Source organism: Cryptotermes secundus, unplaced genomic scaffold (genome assembly GCF_002891405.2).
Source record: "Cryptotermes secundus unplaced genomic scaffold, Csec_1.0 scaffold423, whole genome shotgun sequence".
In the NCBI taxonomy this organism is placed as follows: domain Eukaryota; kingdom Metazoa; phylum Arthropoda; class Insecta; order Blattodea; family Kalotermitidae; genus Cryptotermes; species Cryptotermes secundus.
Window position 1 is genome coordinate 1,525,466 of NW_019731985.1, and position 18,281 is coordinate 1,543,746.

The 18,281-nt window shown below is 38.9% G+C and overlaps 1 protein-coding gene across 4 annotated transcripts in view; it reads right to left on the reverse strand.

Annotated features, from left to right (window-relative positions):
• Window positions 1-18,281, reverse strand: part of LOC111867450 (nicastrin) — a 91,533-nt gene that overhangs the window by 32,870 nt on the left and 40,382 nt on the right. For 2 of the 4 annotated variants that reach the window (XR_002843350.2, XM_023857331.2), the window contains exon 12: window positions 18,046-18,238. Coding sequence is in view for 3 of the 4 variants with exons in the window: in XM_023857331.2 (XP_023713099.1) it covers window positions 18,046-18,238 (193 nt within the window). In the remaining variant the exon portion in view is untranslated. Of the gene's footprint in view, window positions 1-10,350; window positions 13,401-15,376; window positions 15,479-18,045; window positions 18,239-18,281 lie in introns of those variants that run through there. The other 2 variants (XM_023857332.2, XM_033752669.1) reach the window with 2 other exon arrangements.

Genomic DNA, 18,281 nt, shown 5'->3' on the forward strand with positions numbered 1-18,281 from the left:
GGCAGTCTCCAAAAATTTCATGAAAAAATGGTCACTTTATACATGGTTATACATTACAATACATTGATCAGTATTGATTATCGATTAGGAGATGGCATCTAACCTGTTAACTATGATTTATAATTACATTTTGCGAATTGGCATACATTATTTATTTCAAGAAGGGTGAAAAAGGTGACACCTTAATGCTGAGCAGGCAATACTTATCTGTGTTCCCCCTTCCAACGTGTGAACCAGCTGACTGACAAGGTATTTTGTATTATCCTGTAATAAGAAATGACAACATGCTGGGGTTGCAAACATGAGGTGGGCGCAGTACTATTTGGCTTACCACTTGTGTTGGGTTCATTCAACCATCACTGGGCATTAGGGCAAAATTTGTCAGATCAAATTATTTTATATTGTTAGTTGGCATGTCACATCACTATGAATCCAATGGCAATTGAATATACCAGCCAAAAGTTGGCCTCACTTTATTTTAAATAAGAGTGTAAATAGACAGAGTAATTAGGGTAGGATGTACACAGAGAGTCATGATTCACCCTGCCACAATCTCACCCCTTCCATGACCGACCCAGGGCTATCCCAGTCCAGATGAAGGCAGAACTGACCCCAGGCAGTCAACGGCAGCTGTATGCAACGAAGAAGGACCAGAGCCAGGAGAATCCTAGCTGAGAGTAATTTAGTATTATTTTATTAGCCCCCCCCCCTTTAGGCACAACAGTTTACGTTTAGTTATTGAACTACTGATATGGGTACACACCAGTGCAACCACGGCGGCCTGGGTTCGATCCCGGGTCTGGTCAAGTGGGATTTGTGGTGGACAAAGTGGCACTGGGGAAAGTTTTCTCCAAGTACTTCGGTTTCCCCTGCCAATCTTCATTTCACCAATTGCTCCACAATCACCCTCACCTATCATCTGGGGCTGGTACAATAGGCCAGAAGTGGCCGCAGTACAAGGGACTTAGTCCCACCCCACTCAGTGCTTGAGGTGGAATGAAAATAGAACCGGGATGCCATCCCGCCGCATCCCACCCCACCTCAAGCCCTGGGTACTGTACATTGCATTTACTGCCAAAGAAGTAACGGGATGCTTTTAAGCCATTTATAAAAGAACTGGGATGCCATCCCGCTGCATCCCGCCCCACCTCAAGCCCTGACTAGCAATAAAAAAAAATACCAGTGCACTGTGTCATATTACATAACAAAAAAATTGCCTCAAGTTGGTATTACAATTAAAATAGAAGATAAAAAATAATATAAAAATGAACTATATACCACGTGTCAAAATATATTAAGTGATGTAAGTGTTGAATATATTACAAAAATATTAAAAATACTTAAACTATTAAGTATGGGAGTTTAAGAATACAGGTGTACATAATAGTCCAGGAACACTTTAAATTATTTATTGCACAAGAACTACAAATTATACAGACTTCATATACATGTCATTTTGAAGAGAAACTCTGAAAGTTTGTTTTTACCTAACAAACTTTTGATGTGGAAACCATGAGTGACTCGGCAGACCTCCACACGGTAAGCGAATTCTTTCCACACCCTTCCCAACATGGCCTCGTCAACTGTGGCTGTCGTTTCCCGGATTCTTTCCTTGAGCTCTGCTTCATCACGTGGAAAAGGCGGTACATACACCAGATCTTTAATGTGTCCCCATAGAAAAAGTCACACGGAGTGATATCTGGCGATCGTGGAGGCCGTTCCATGAAACATCTGTCCCCTCATGCAGCACGTCCGAACAATTGCTGGGGCAGCTCCGTATTCAGGTATTCACAAACTTCATCATGAAAATGGGGTGGAGCTTCATTAGGGGCATTTGGAATTCACGGCATGCTCGACGCACCGATTTCTTCGGACTCCTCATGAATGTCTCTTACATGCTCTGATCCTCTTCACTCATACCGGGTCGTCCACTCTTCTTTTCTGGGTACAAGCAACCTGTAGCCATGAATTTCTTGTGCCAGTGGTAAATTGCCTTTCTCGTTGGTGGGTTTTTACCATACTTGGTCCTAAACTTTCGTTGCACATGTGTAGCACACTTGTTTTTGTCGAATTCTAACACGCATCAAGCCTTCTTCGCACCTGAAGTCGCCATGTTTGCAACTAACGCTGACTATCGGCAAATGACAGAATTACACGCATTGGCGGAACATAATGACACGTATATGATGTCTATAAAATTTGTAGTTCTTGTGCAAGAAATAATCTAAAGTGTTCCCAGACTTTATGTACACCCTGTATATATGCCAAATGAATTCTAAGGTTCCAATGCTACAGTGTAGAACTGGGCATGTTATGCATGTTATGTCATTTGTAGATATTTGTTGTTAGAAGCTTTCTACATAGTAAGTTCGGTCGTGGAGCCCAGAAACAAGTTTCTATTTGCAAGAATGAATATGATGTACAGGTTGTTAATGTGTTATGTATTAGGTGTGCATATTTCCGACATGTGTCACTATATGGTCATAAAATATGACGTATGCGTTTTTGTCTGGGTGTATATATGTTCGATCTGTTCTACCTGTGCATTGGTTCCATGTAGACCTACATCACACATGTCATACTTTATGATCATATAGTGACACATATCTAAAATATGCAGACCTAATATATCATACATTAACAACCCGTACATCATAGAAACTTGTCTATGGCCTATACGACCAAGCTTACTACATAGAAAGCTTCTAACAACAATGATATACAAGTGACATAACACACCCAATTCTACACTGCAGCATTTGAACCTTAGAATTAATTTGGCATACATATTCTTAACCTCCCATATTTAATAGTTTAAATATTTAAGTATTTTTAATATTTCTGTAATATATTGAACACTTACATTACTTCATATATCTTGACAAATGGTACATATTTAATTTTATATTTTATCTTCTATTTTTAATTGTAATACTTACCAACTTGAGGCAAATTTTTTCTGTTATTATATAATATGACACAATATGACATGTTGCACTGGTAAGGATCCATATTGGTAGTTCAATAACTAAATGTACTTCTATATTAACTGCCTGATGATGGTCTTGTATGACCAAAACATGTAGCAGGAATTAAGCGTCTAATTGTAAAACATTAAAAGCGAGTGTACTTGTGTGATGGTTAACCTATTTCATATATATATATATACATACACACACACACACACACACACACACAGATATATGACACCCTCCTTGACTTCATCACTCTAATTATACTTGAAGGAGAGTAAAAGTTATGAAGCTCCTCACTGTGCAGTTTTCTCCAACCTCCTTTCACTTCATCTCTCTTCGGTCCAAATATTCTCCTCAGCACCTTGTTCTCAAACACCCTCAGTCTAAGTTGTAATGCAGTACCTAGCCAATGTCTCTCTCAGCATTCCACTTCACCTGGCCAAGGATGTCTGCTTTATGTGAAGTCCTTGTAAGATACGTTAGGATGGAAGTATTTAGAACTTTCTCGGCAGATCAGCCCACTCTTGAAGCACATTTCCCCACATTTGTTGAGAGATAGTCAAGAGTAGTTGATTGCATTTTTGACATTGTTATGGTTTTCCTAATTTAGTTTTGATTCTGGCAAAGGTGTTACATGACGATTACCAATATATTTACATGCCACCTACTTCATAAGCAAGCATGTTGGCCTGCAATATTATGTGTAGAAATATGAATCTTATTGAACCAATGCCAGAAAACTTTTAAGTTCTTCTACATATTAGAAATGCCAGACTTCTGAACTAAAATATTCTGAAAATACTGTGACATGACGCCCGGAATAGCGGAGCCAGAGTAGATGTTCACTGCTAGGCAACGACTCAGTAAGCAGGTTCCCGTGGAAATGAACATGCAACAATAGGAGAACTACCATTTCTATGCAACTGGCAGGTAACTGCACCTCCATAACAATAGTAATAGTTAGGAAACGGTGTTTTCTGTTGGGACCGCCCTGAGGCAAAATAATGAGAATGGAGGGAGAATACCGGTGCAGTTAGTAATGTATAGGCAGCACTGATCCTGTAGTTCTACCACATACTGCCTTGCTGGAACAAAAAATTGCATTTCTTTTATGAAGGTACATTTATAGAGACATTCATTTGTAGTGTTTTTCTGCATTTTCAATAATGACCAGGATTACATTATTTTATCATCATATACTAATCCAGATTTAATGATCTCAATGTGCTGGATCAGGATAGCTTGGTCAGTACAGCGATTCGGCTATAGACTGGATGACTGAGGTTTGGAACCTGGCAGGGGCAAGGATTTTTCTCTCCTCCATAGTATCAAGTCCAGCCCTGGGGCACACACAGCCTCCTCTCCAAAGGGTACTGGGGGCTCTTTCCCTAGGGGTAAAGTGGCTGGGACATGCAGCTGATGGAACACCTCCATCTAGTGAAGATGTTAACAGTGATGGAGCTATACCTCCACTCTCCCATATGCCTTCATAGCATAGAGCTTGATTATATAATTCCATGCAGAGATAAATTCAATCAATTGGATTCCTGAGTAAATTCAAACACAATATACAAGTCCTATTCTACAGCTTATATGTTCTTTAAATTAATGGAATGAGGAAAATGATGAAATCTCAGGAGAGCTGGTCCACCAGTCAAGATTCAGTATGGGCAGACAGAATTGAGAGAGAGCAGACTCACGATATGGCCACATGTTTCGCTATTTCTCAGAGTAGATTTATATTAAGAGCACAGCACAATAACATTTCTGATTCACTCAAAGCTCACAATTTACATCTACATATAACATAAGAGTACTGCATTCGTCACATGTATACTCACTATAAAAATCATCACAATTATGTAAAAGCTTCACTTAAATAACTTATAAATTATACAAGAAGTATCTAAAGTCCATTTACTTTACTCATTTAATGTCCACATCTGTCCTCATTCAGAATAATATTTCTTACACACGAATGCCTCAAAAGGCATATCTGCAGGTCATATTATTAATTACAGTTGAAATTACCTTAAAATATCAATAGCCATGTTTTGAAGAAACACAAATTTCATAATCATTACTGTACACAACACTGGTCAAATGTCTGTGCTATATTCAGAAAGATAAATGTAGTCAACCTTTGTTCTTACATTAGTCTACTGTTGGGCTTTGTCAGCATTTGTGTAAACTAAGACTGCCATCACATTCTTCTGAGCTTTAAGGCTTCGGTTTTTAGTCACATTTGTGACTAAAGTTACAAAGATTTGGAATCTTTTCAAAACAACGAAAAAATAATAGAATCTGAGGTTTCATATAAAATTATTCCATGTTTTATACAAGACCAAAAGGGAGTATGTGGGCCATACAGTAGGCTATTTCTCTTCCCCTCAGTACATTTTTCCAAACACTGTTCTCTCAGCCCTAGATATTTCCCTTCCCCTGAATTCATCAGCTGAAAATGTTTCATAAATCTGCATTGTGGGAGCCTATGCCAGAACTCTCAATTTGCAAGATGATGATGATTGAAGATGTCCCAAACACAAAAACCCTGATGTCCTAGGCAAGGTCTGCTTAGACCGTAACATGTCCAAATCATCAGGTAGAAAATGATATAATGTTCTCACAGCAGCAACTATGGGAACATTATCTTTTTTTTTGAGGGGGGGGGATGTAATGCCATGTACTTTGGTAAAAGTATACTGATGTTTCAGAGGAATGCCATCTTCTGGCAAAAGTGTAAGCTGAGCAAGCAGACAGAATGTTCCCCTGAAACTACAGCCAACTCCTACTAGACTACATGCCATCACATCCCATAACATAGCACTCTTCAGGCGGAATATTAAAATACATATTTTGACTATGCTCAATGTAAAATACAGTATTAAAGAAACTAGTTAAGCATGTGCAGTTCTAACCACTGCCTGTGTTGAGAATACAATGCCGCAGCATATCTTGGAAACCATCAACACTCACTTTAAGAAACAGGATACATTAATTCTATTCTTTTCATATTTTCTACAACATGAAAATCATGTCTTCATGCAGCAATCGTGTCAGTCTTCATTCACATGTTTTGCATCCTGTTGTACATGTCTCTGCTATGTAAATTTGTCAAGCACAGTAACTCCACAATTCTAATGAACAACTGATAGGCTTGAATGTCGATAAAATCAGTTAGTTTATTAATATGTTACTTATTATGCTATATGTTTCGGTCCTTAACAACCATCATTGGGTTTATTTCAGTCTTCGTTGGAATGAATTATCTTCACTGAAATTTTCACAAAAGTGTTCTATAATTATGAAATACATAGTAGACTACAGACAGACTTGTACTGTGTCACAGCTATGCATAGGTATGCATCAAATTCATAATTTGTTAATTACCTACAGAAGTATTATTTCCAAATTGCTTCACAGATTAAGCACTACCAATTAGAAATATAAAATAATTATAAAGTTAATAATAAGAAAGTGACCTGTACATACATTTAGCATAGAAAGTAAAGGAACGAATAAACATCTGATCTTTATCAAAATAAAGCACTTCATTATAAAATATCAATATACATTTCAAGACTGGATGGGTTCATCTAATAAATTATCCAGTGGGTCACATAAATCTGACCTTTCCCAACACTCCACATCATACAAACACATTAGGATTCATGTAGTGGACTCAATTTTGGCATGTCTGCATCAATATTCAAGAGTTTGAGTATAATCTGTCAACAGATTCTAATTTTGGTTAAGATCAGACAACAATAACATGCTCTTTACACGAAGAGCCACATGCATCTTGAGTGGAATTGTTCAATACCTATCATAATGAAACACATTTTATGCCCAGCATATTTTTCTGTTAAATATTTTGTCTTCAATATAATTAAATAGAAGCATAAGAACATGCAAGAATTGTTATGTTATGCACAGAATTCTTAATTTGTTAATTATTTATAGACGAGAAGTCTTATTTTCAAATAACTGTACTGACATTTTTTCTTGGAATTACCGAGTTTCTGGACTTCGTCCATTGTCTAATAATCTAAAAGAACAAGTTTTGGAAACTGGAGCAGTTTCTGTCCTTGGGTGAAGGCATAGGGAAGCACTACTCAGTTGGATTCATTAGATACAGCTGACCTCAGTTACTGGACCAAGTCATTGAGATCAGCTCTATTTAACGGACCCAACTGAGCAAGTTCCTTCCCACCCTTTCACCTGAGGTTGGTAAGTGATCCATTTTTCAAAATGTTGCATTCTTTTAGAGTATGAAGCATGGCAAATGTCTAGAAACTCTGTAATTCCAAGCGTAATACACCATCATCGGAAATCTTTAGGAGTGACTTGACATTTTTGAAGCAGACGAAACTTGAACATTTTTAATTGTATGTACAAACTCTTAACTGCCATGGAAAGTATATGAGAAACACATGAAACATAAAATGCATAGTAATTTGAGCCCTCAGGAGAGTCATGTTATTTAGTGGGCACCAGATGTCATATTTTTAAATCATTATATGGAGACTAGCACATCAAGCAGGGTATTACTATTACAGACATATTGTTAATGCAAACCATACAGAGACAATAAAGTCTGTATAGTTTGCTTGAGGACTACAGGCCACAGAGTTCTTTTTTGTTTTAACTATTAGCAGCCAACTCTGAAATAAAGGCCAATAAAGTGATCAGTTATTAATATACTTAATCTAAAATAAAAGTTGATGTTCAAATCATGATACCTCAGTAAACAGGCATGATATGGGCTTCAAAGCCAGAGTCTGACTCTCAGCAAATATAGTGGGATTTCTCTCATTACCTACTATGTTCAGAAGAGCTAAGATGTCCACCCAGTTTCCTACACAACACATACAAGGGCTTCTATTCTCTGATGCGAAGATGGCCACTCACTTCCACCTAGTGCCAAGGCTAAGCATGTGTGGAGCTTTAATTCCATGCCCCCTGTATGTTCATGATGTGGTGCAAAGCACACTTATAACTTTACTTATATAAAGTTGGCACTAACTTCGCCAACAAGTGGCGGTCATTCAGTCGGTATGGTTCGCTTGCGGACTACAGGCCACAGAGTTTTGTTTGTTTATCTTACTGTAATCAGATATATCTGACAAAACACAATCTGTGTAGATGAAATCATGAATATATTTGAGAAATGGCAGCTAGTGAAGTAAGGACCACCTTTCAAAAAATGTAGCCTGGCTGATGTATAGAATACTAACACACATACACAGCTTAATTACATGGCTCTGTCATGTGGGATACATTTGTCTCTTGTGAAGATGGTTTTGTAAATCAAATATTTAAGGGCAAAAAAAAAGTTGCATGTACTATGAAAGTGAACATTTGTACACTGGGCATCCATAAGTCAAGGAATGGCTGAATATTACAGGGGGAAAACAAAGAGGGGGGGGGGAGAAAAAAAAAGCAGCTTTCGCGTGGCAGCAGTTAAGAACCATAACGAGCAATACAAATCATCAAGAAAAATGATTTCACTGGCAGTGTTGCAGCATTGATTTCATAATTCACAGAGACTCCTAATCATTTCATTAGGCTGCATTTAAATGATACTGCCTCTGCAACTAATCATAACTATGCTGACCAATTCTAGTTTCTACTGTAAGGCCACTGAATTGATCTATGTCCAGCTGCATTCAACAAACCCCCTCCCCAGTGATTACAAAAGCAGTTCAAAATCCCAATATAATCTGATTAACAGCCATACAAACAAAATTCTTCTGCAGTTCAACTATCAATACAGTTTCAGAGCTCAGTGAAACCTAATAATTCATACTAAAGGGACAAATAAAATACAATTTATTTACATCTCTTATAGAAGTATACCATAAACCAATGCCTCACAGGTAAGAGGTAATATACACACAAATAGGCTTTGTTAATACAAATTAAAAAATTTTATGCATAAAAATAAAAATCATTTGATCCACAGTATATCTTGATACAGCCAATACAAAGGTTATATTTTAGTGTCCTGTTGCACTGATTTAAGTCCATGATTTATTTAAACCGTCTTGCAGTGCATACACTCATTTATCTCCTTCTCTCCCTCTCACTACATGTTTCGGCATAATAATGCCATCTTCAGGTGCTTACTCATCCACGCCAAACTAGTTCATTGCATGCCTATCCTCATATTAAAATAACTAAAATATATATCTATCATATACATTGACAAATGTCAAACGTTAAAAATATTAAAATTGTTCAGGATACCACATCGCTACGTCGCACCTCACTACGCCAGTCACGCCCATTCTCCTCTGTTGGAGCACTCCTTCACTATCTTGTGTGTGTCTGTAACGTGAATTTTTTATTCATTAATACTGCGTTCCATATTTTATTTATTACTTATTACCACAAGTAATAAATAAAATACGGAACGCGGTATTAATGAATAAAAAAATTCACGTTACAGACACACACATGATAGTGAAGGAGTGCTCCAACAGAGGAGAATGGGCGTGACTGGCGTAGTGAGGTGCGACGTAGCGATGTGGTATCCTGAACAATTTTAATATTTTTAACGTTTGACATTTGTCAATGTATATGATAGATATATATTTTAGTTATTTTAATATGAGGATAGGCATGCAATGAACTAGTTTGGCGTGGATGAGTAAGCACCTGAAGATGGCATTATTATGCCGAAACATGTAGTGAGAGGGAGAGAAGGAGATAAATGAGTGTATGCACTCCAATACAAAGGTTGAAAATATGGTATCAAGAACACATGAGATTTCAGCACCATTCCTCACAGTCTTAAGCCCAGTTATCCGATTATGGATATCGAAATAACATTTACATTAATTTTGAGATCTTCAACATCCTCTTTACATGGGCTGATATTTTATAACTAGCATGAAACCTGTCAAAATTTCAATGGAGAATGTTAACAACAAACTCTGTTAAAAATACCTAACTTCAATAATCTGAAAAGTTTGGGAAAGACATATGTTTATAGTAAGATACTAACCTTGATGGAATAACAATAAGCACAAAGTGGTTCTCCTATCTAAACACAAAAGGTTCATAAATGTAAAGCCATACCTATGCTTAATTAATTAAGCACCATGGCATGATGACATATGGGGAGTGGTACAGCTCCACCATTCTTACCGTCGGCATTAGGTGGTGGTGAGGGGTCGTAGGAGGCGATGAAAAGGGAAGTCTCAAATCTGAGATAGCAAAATATGATCGCGAGTCCCTAGGGACTCAGACCCGAGAAAGATCATGCTTGCAAGGGCCAGCAGCATATACAAAAGACAGACCTGTCCTCTTGTCAGAGAGGGCAGCCCACAAAAACAAAACTGTAACTGTCAAACAGTAATAAATATCTGGTCATGGGCCCCAGATGGGGCTCGACACCAAGACTTGCTGACTAACCGTCAATCGCAACGTGACTTTGACTTTTGACAGTTCTAGTTCAGAGTTGCGTTTCAATACAACATTCGAGGTGTTACAGAGTTCATTATACTATTAGTCTTCAATTCTTCAAGTTTGCCTGTGTATAGTGTGCAACTATAATAATGACGCATGCCTCAGGTGCATTATGGAGGGACCGTCGAGAATGAAACACGCCTCAGGTGCATTATGGAGGGACCGTCGAGAATGAAACGCCTCGTGCGCATTATGGAGGGGCTGTAGAGAATGAAGCACGCCTTGTATGCATTATGGAGGGACTACTGAGAATGAAGCATGCCTCGTGTGCATTACGTAGGGACAACAAATCGAAGCACCATTACCAGCGGAAAGGATAACACCCCTTAATTGATTGAACTCTGGACACCTCTTTCTGCCGACAAAACACACCAACACCTTGCGCAGAACGGAACACGCCTCGAGATTCATGATATTCTTTGGTGCCAAAACCTGCGTCCCAAATGATATATCCCCTGAGGCATCAGATTTTATCTTAACACTACTAGTGAATGATATATAGAAACGTTTGGGTGGAGGAGAGGGCAATGCAGAAGAACTTAAAAGACATCCATTTTTCAGAGAATTGGAGTGGTGAGCTCCGGGGCAGGAGAGAAAGTACCAGGAGCGTGTACGACGCAAGACCCCACACAGATGATCAATTAGCTTGTGAGATCATACTTGGAGATACCCTCACAACTTGACATGGCGGACAGCGAACTCCAAAGGCTAAAGAGGAAGTGTTCTATGGCAAGGACGAAAGCGACAAGGTTCAATACCTTTATAATTGAATCCACCGTTAGCACCCCACTTGAGGATTATGAGCACTACCGAGACCGTCTAAGGGAGACCCTGGATCAACTAATTGCATTGGATAATGATATCCAGGATCTTTTTTTTTTATATGACAGCGAATACACAACTGACGTGGAGAATTCTGAAGAATACATCGATTCACCACAAGTTATCAAGGGCACTTCTGGGGCTGTACGACTCAAGCACTCTTGCACAAGTTATCAAGGGCACTTCTGGGGCCGTATGACTCAAGCACTCCTGCACAAGTTATCAAGGGCAATTCCAGGTCCGTATGACTCAAGCACTCCTGCACAAGTTATCAAGGGAACTCCCAGAGAAATTAGGACTCATAGCAGCCCACACAAAGTGTCATGAAACTTCTGAACGCACTACGATGAAAAACTGTCCTGCACAAGTTATGAGGGGGGGGGGGGGACGTGGGAATTGCCCCCATGCAAGCAAACGTTACAGTGACAGCTCAGGTACCACTGCTTAGCAACAGTGAGTAAACAGTTGTTGCTATGTAAGGTCACAATATGTGACTATGGGAAGCACCCACAGTGAAGTGAGTGCTAGCCAGTCGCAGGCTAAAAACCATTCGCTGCCTAGCAACGGCTGAGAAAACAAGAATTTCCATCTGTCATTCACATACTGAGGACAGCAGTGAATATTGTCATGGGAACTGTTTATCACATCTGGGGCAAGAACTTGATTCTGTAGCTCTGCTTGCTTCTTACATGAAGGACAATTCTTTGCTGGTATGAGAACAGCAAGAGGTGACTTTTCTGAGAGTAACCACTCAAAATTGTGTTGGTGAGAACTAACATTCAAAGTAATTTGCAAATAAAACAATATGAAATTCATGTTTCACCATCAAGAAATTTATATATTATTCAAGTCTTCCTGTCCTATATGGATACTTGCCGGTGTCCAATGTACTCAAACCAATGAATCAAATTCTATAAAATTTGCAAGTGAAATGATATCAAAATATGCCAACTGATTATTAAGCCAGGAATCTGATAACAACAATGGGGAGGGGGGGGAAAAGAACTGTCAGGAAAAACAGATATGTGGTGACTGCAAGTATTTTACAAATACTAATGTAATTCTATATGTATCAAAGAGTAATGTAATGGTGAAATGAACACTCTGAAATTAATGAAATTTTAGGTTATCACAGGAACAAATTGGGCATTAATGCACTGCATGAATGTAATTATGTAAAGTAGCAGGTCACAAATGAGTAAACAGTTTTGTGTGTCAGTGTATTGTGAGTATTGATAATATTCTCATGAAGATATGTGAGTGTAGTATACTATATACAGGCAATGGTTTATGATTGACTATGTGTATTACCAAAGGAGATGCCAATAAATATCAGCCTCAATGTATCATTCAATAACATACAACACTGGGAAGGAATATAAGAAAAAGCAGGTAAGTTTATAGCATAAAAGCTTATGTGAAAAGCCATGAGGCTTCCCAGTGAATTCTCAACAGGTGTTACACTATTTATTTATAATCAAAATCAGTAAGGCAACATGATGAAAAAAATTAGTTTTCACAACAGCAAGAATGCAAATAAACCCAGTTCTGAAGGATCAAGTGACAATATTATACTGGGGTGGGTTAAAATAAAGTATGGATTCACAAGTTAGTTTTTCCCGTTCCTCCTCCTTACTAACCTCTAACAACATCTGTAAAGAGATCCAATTTGGAAGCTTGGTTTATTGTATACTTGTACTGATCTCACATGTAAGATTCTGGCAGGATTTTTTGTATTGTTCTGTGTTGTAAGCTCCAGATTATCCAAGTCTGTACCGAGGATTCACTGTTCCTATATTGCTGTTCTTCAAATACTAAAGTGATAAATTGTGGAGAAACTATTGAACAGGCAAGGTGACCTATGTGGTCAGTGAAATGGATGGCTTGAGATCAAGTCAACACTTTGTTCAATCAGGCTCTTCATCACTGTTACTTGTGTCCGAGGTCGCAAATCAAGTATCCTCTTCTTCTTTTTCTTCTTATTATTCTTCCACAGTTTTCACTATTATATGTAATTCATGGAGACAGGACTGTGCTCACAGCTGAGTGACAGAGGACTTGTCTCCACTGTGAAGTGTAGTTAAGGATATTTGATTTGCGTCGTGTCCCTAGCAACTACTTGTCACTAACCTGCAAAAAACCATGCAATATACTAGAAATGTTTGATATGGATTCAAACTGGAGTAAGGGAGAAATAGTAAATACAGATCACGCCAAACACCACCTCTATTTTTTGTTGGATTCTTGAACGACCCTTTCATTATTAAGGCTATACAGTGTGATATGATAGAATGACTACTGGATAATGAAATGATAATGATCTGGAAGGAAGCAGTCATGGAATAATTAAGCTAATATTGGAGAAATTGCACTGGGGGGCTGAGGAAAACCATGAAAAACTTGTCAGTGACCCCAATCAGCCAAATAAATGTGGAGTTACAGATCAACATTTCACAGACTGTTTCCATCATCTGTGGTTGATGGGAGAGCGTTGTGTTCACATACTATATTTATACAAAGATGTCATCTGCCAAAACCCAGATAGCATGTGGGCAGAGTGTGACAGTCATGATCTTCTGTCTCAGCACAGATTGCCTGGGGAGCAGTCGGTGAAATCAGTCAGTCATGGGAATCCATAATACTGTCATGTGGTAATGACTAGACAATGGGTTTGGGTTAGAAATGGATTTTTACTCAACATTGAATACTCTTATCTAAAACTGTTTACAGATAATCACAACCGGTCAGTCTTTTATAGTGCTCTTGCTTGTAACCTCAGCACTTCACTGCCACAGACTCTGTTGCAAGGTTGCAGACTCCGATAATAAGAACATGTTGACTTGCCTAGCATGCTTCTTTATACTTCATCCTTGTGGACAGCCAAAACAACACTGAGCTCACCAGCAACTCGACTGTAGTGGGTGTGTCCACTTCCATGGATATGTCTTATGGTGACATATTCAGTTTCTTCTTAAATGCAGCTTTATTTACAATTACTCCTCTACTTAGAAACAAAAATTAAAATTAAAACTGCCACATTTCAGCTGTACTCAGCCATCCTCAGGCAACTGTGACACATATTCAACTAGACCATAAGCACAGACATATACATACCAATGGGGCACATAAAAACAAGATAATACCACCACACCAACATCCATATGAATTACACAAAATAACACACAAACCCCTGATGCTGCAGGAGTAAGGCAGTGCATGAAAACGTAATGAGTGATGTTCTCTAATAAATGTCTTTCAATGAGTGGATGACAAAAATGAAAACATTAAAATATTGTCACGTGTTGGGTGTATAACGCGTGACAAGTAACTTCACGCCATATTTGACATAGTGAATTTATTGCACATTCGCTCTTACAATCTCACAATTACTTCCACTGGCAGTATCACAATTACTTCTCTTGTTTCCATTCACTCCGAAGAGTGCTAGACTGTAATTGGCTGGTTAATCGTTACTCACTAGTAACTGGCTCAATCCTCACTCACTAATCACTCACTACTGACTGAATAGCGTTCGCTGCTCCTTATTTAGCCTCGGCAGAAAACAGTTACGTGATAGGTACCACTGTTGCGTAACGTCGTGTTTACCGATTGCCTAGCAACAGTCATTGCACGGACTCCCCGCCGTGTTTACAAAGGCGTTGCTGGGCAACGTTTATTGCTGCATAGCAACCACGGTGTCCCTTGTTATGTCACTGCGGGGGAGGGGGACGGGGTGTTTACCAAGTGTTGCGCCGTCACGTCACAATATTTTAACTTAGGAAATAACTCATCTTAATTTCATTAAAAATACAATGTAGCAATTCTGACAAGGTAGACAGTTGCCTGAGGATGTTCGAGTATGTCTGACACAAGTAGCAATCTTAATTTTAATCTTCATTTTTATATCTAAGAAAAACACTAATTGTAAGTAAAGTTTCATTTAAGACGATAGTGAATGTGTATAAGCCATACTCATTAGTTCCATAAAAAACAACAAATGGATTCCCATGATTAGCCACTGACTCCATTGTTCCTCACAGGGATTGGGTTGTGGCAAACAGGATCTCTGTATAAATACAGCATGCATATCCAACTGTCATCACGTCAACCCCTGATGATGGAGACACAGACAGTCTCTAAAATGATGGACACTAACTCCACACTAACAAGGCTGGCCACCTGGGAACACTATACTGCATTCTAAAATTCTGAAAAGAGTACAAATTAAGAAGCTCCTTATTATTCAGTTTTCTCCAAACTCAGTCTACAGTCTTCCCATAATGTGGAAGACCATACAAAAGAACTACAGGCAAAATTATAGTTTTGTATATTTTAGCCCTTATGTTTTTAGACAGTAACCAAGCAGTGGCACAAAAATTACACCTAATGGTTTGTGACTGTTTATTTTATATTTCTGACATCATTGGTATTTGAAAATGCAAGAACTGTTTTCTTCTTTGAGCTGTGCAGTTTTTATTCTTTTAATCATTTAACATAAGCAAATATGTGTTATTTAAACTGGTAACAAGTCCAGAATTAAGACAATGCATTTGGAGTTAGTCTCACTCGACTCCAAGAAACTAACTAACTAAACATTTTCATAAGTGTTCTATTCTCTATACTATGAATATCACTGTATATCTTATTTACATGTGTTTGGTTTATTACATCATACAGGCTCCATAAAATCCTCACTTCAATGTAGCATCACTTCAGTTTACATATACTTGTGTGTGTGTGTGTGTGTGTGTGTGTGAGAGAGAGATGTATATGCATATATAAAATTTGAATCAGAAAACCTAAAGGAAAGAAAAGCCACTTTGAAGACTTACGTGTAGATGGGACAATAATATTAAAATTGATCTGAAATAAATGTCATGAGAATGAGGACTGGAATCACCTGGCTCAGAATTGGGTCCAGTGATGGGCTCATGTGTACATGGTAATAAACCCCTAGGTTCTGTGAAAGCGTAGAATTTCTAGAACAGCTGGGCAACTATCACCTACTCTAGACATGTCAGTAATAACTTAAAAAGTATGACTGCTTTATATGAACGTTCAAACAGAAAATACAGGGACATGAAAATGTTGATATTTCATTTATCTATAGTAGCTAATTCCAAGTAAGACTGCTTTTATCAAATGCACTAAAAATTAAATTTATGGCATTCAGGGGACAATTTTTTTCAATGTATGTGGTGTGTTCAAAAAGTATCAAACCTTTGGTCGGCAGAAATACATTTATTGATTTGGAGGTACAAAACCCTAATCCCCTTCAAAGTAGTCTCCTTGGTAATGCACACACTTCTCCCAGCGCTTCCGCCATTGTTGGAAACACTTCTCTAATGTGTCTTTTGGAATGGTGATCAGCCAGGCCGTCGCATTCCACAAGATGTCTTCTCTTGACTCAAATCGGGTTCCTTTCAGCAGCATTTTCAGCTTGGGAAATAGCAAAAGTCAAACGGAGCCATGTTGGGGGAGTAGGGAGCCTGACGAACCACAGGGATGTCGTGTTTGGCGACGAAAGTCTGAATCAGATGCGCAGAATGGGTGTGTGCGTTATCATGATGGAGCTGCCAAGTTTTTGCTGTCCACAGATCCGGTCGTTTGCGCTGCACAGCATCACGAAGGCGATGAAGGACCTCCTGGTAGTATTCCTTTGTGATGGTTTGGCCTTGTGGTGCGTACTCATGGTGCACAACCCCATGGGAGTTGAAGAAAACGGCCAACATGACCTTGACATTGCTGTGGACCTGCCGTGCTTTTTTTGGCCTCGGGGATGTTGGATGTTTCCACTGTGACGACTGCATCTTGGTTTCCGGGTCGCACCCATAAACCCACGACTCATCACCTGTGATCACGGTGTTCAGAAAGTTGGGGTTACTGTTTGCATTGTCCAGCATGTCCTGTGCGATTTCCAGACGGCGTTGCTTCTGCTCCATTGTTAGCAGTTTCGGTACAAATTTCGCGGACACTCTCCGCATGCCCAAATTCTCAGTCAAAATTGAATGTACCGATCCAGTGCTTACCCCTATCTCATTTGCAAGTTCGCGGACTGTGATACGACGGTCCTCCATGACCAAAGTCCACATTTGCTCAATGACATTCTCATTTCGGCTTGTTGAGTGTCTGCCTGAACGCGGTTCGCTGTCCACTGATGTGTGGCCATCTTTGAAGTGGTTGTACCACTCTTTTATCCGTGAGTTGCTCGTGGCATCGTCTCCGAAAGCCTGTTGAATCTTGCGAATGGTTTCCACTTGGGTATCACCAAGCTTTTGGCAAAATTTGATGCAATATCGCTGCTCATGTTGTTCCGTCATTTTACACCTTACTGGAATCCAACGAGCGCTCACTACACGTCCTCACTCATAGGCCAACTGACGCTTTCTGTGGGCGGGAAAAAATTCACTACTGCGCATGAATGTCCCCTCCATATCTCCACTGAAGGGAGCCTCCCACGCTTAATTGGTTGACGCAGTAAAAAGGAAGGTTCAATACTTTTTGAACACACCACATATACAATGTAGATGAAGACTGTACAATCAATTTCACACTACATATTTCAGAATTCACTTGTAAATATACTATGAGTATTTATCAATAATATAAAGAGACAGCTGTTCAGTGACATTTGTTTTAACTTTTCAACAATTCTCTGGTATCCTACAGGTTATATTCCATCTCTGCAGTCTTTTGAGCTAACTGAAGATTCCTCTTAACTATGATACATGCCTGTTCTTTGAATTAAGGAATATATGAACTATTCTGTACTCACGTGTTTCCAAACAGGATGTGTGACCGGGAATTTGCAAAGTAAACAATCAGGAACGACAATGAGAGTACCACAACTCCCAACGAGAAGGTCAGATTCTCATGACTTCTTGATGGTTTAAGGAACATCCTGACTGTCATCTCCCGCCACACTGACTCAGTCCATGTTGAATACCTTCCAGATGCCCAATCATAGTCTATTGAGAAACATATCTCAGATCAGACAGACATACAAACTTG